This window comes from Acanthisitta chloris, unplaced genomic scaffold, assembly GCF_000695815.1.
Source record: "Acanthisitta chloris isolate BGI_N310 unplaced genomic scaffold, ASM69581v1 scaffold23138, whole genome shotgun sequence".
NCBI lineage: Eukaryota > Metazoa > Chordata > Aves > Passeriformes > Acanthisittidae > Acanthisitta > Acanthisitta chloris.
Genome location: NW_008687846.1, coordinates 14,451 through 15,098, shown reverse-complemented (window position 1 = coordinate 15,098; position 648 = coordinate 14,451). Strand labels below are relative to the sequence as shown.

The 648-nt window shown below is 56.2% G+C and overlaps 1 protein-coding gene across 1 annotated transcript in view; it reads right to left on the bottom strand.

The window, feature by feature from the left end:
- Positions 1-3: 3 nt before the first annotated feature.
- The window catches only part of DNAJB12 (DnaJ (Hsp40) homolog, subfamily B, member 12), a gene marked incomplete at its 5' end in the record, with an annotated part of 11,455 nt that continues 10,810 nt past the window's right edge, over positions 4-648 (bottom strand). Inside the window, one exon of the mRNA XM_009080801.1 lies at positions 4-125. Within this exon, the coding sequence (XP_009079049.1) occupies positions 4-125 (122 nt within the window). The remainder of the gene's footprint in view (positions 126-648) is intronic.

The window sequence follows — 648 nt, the reverse complement described above, 5'->3', positions numbered from 1 at the left end:
TCGCTATCCGTGCAGGGAGGCCTGAACGTCCGACAGTCTGCTACAGCTGGGGGTGCCCATCTTCTGCGCCCGCTGGTACAGCTCCGAGTCGCCGAAGTAGCGCGCGCGGTACAGCAACCCTTCCTCTGCGGGGAGAGCACAGTCAGCGCCGCCGCGGAGCAGCACCCGGCGCTCAGCACCCAGCACTCCTCACTCAGCACCCAGCGCTCAGCACCCAGCACTGCCTCACTCAGCACTGCCTCGGCTTCTCCCCTCTGCTCAGCTCACACCTCAGTGCTGGGCTCAGCCTCTGAACTGGGCAATTACCTTCCTTACGAAAAATCATCACTCCCTGGGTCAGTTGCTTACTTGAATTAGAAAAACTCCAAATAAAAAGGCAATGATTTCAATTTAAAATCAAGGCTGACTTAATAAGAACTTAATGAAATGCTGAATCACACGACCACAGCATGTGGAACAGTCACAGATCAGTCTGAAGCAACGGAGAGCTCTGAGCACTGTGGTCTGAGCAGGCTGTGGTTGGGGTAAATCTCCTTGGGCAATAATCCTGATCTCCAATGCAAGGCAGAGCCTGGCTGTGCTCAGGAACAGTGTGGCAGCAGGACTAGGGCAGTGACCATCCCCCTGGACTCTGGTCCAGGGGCTCGG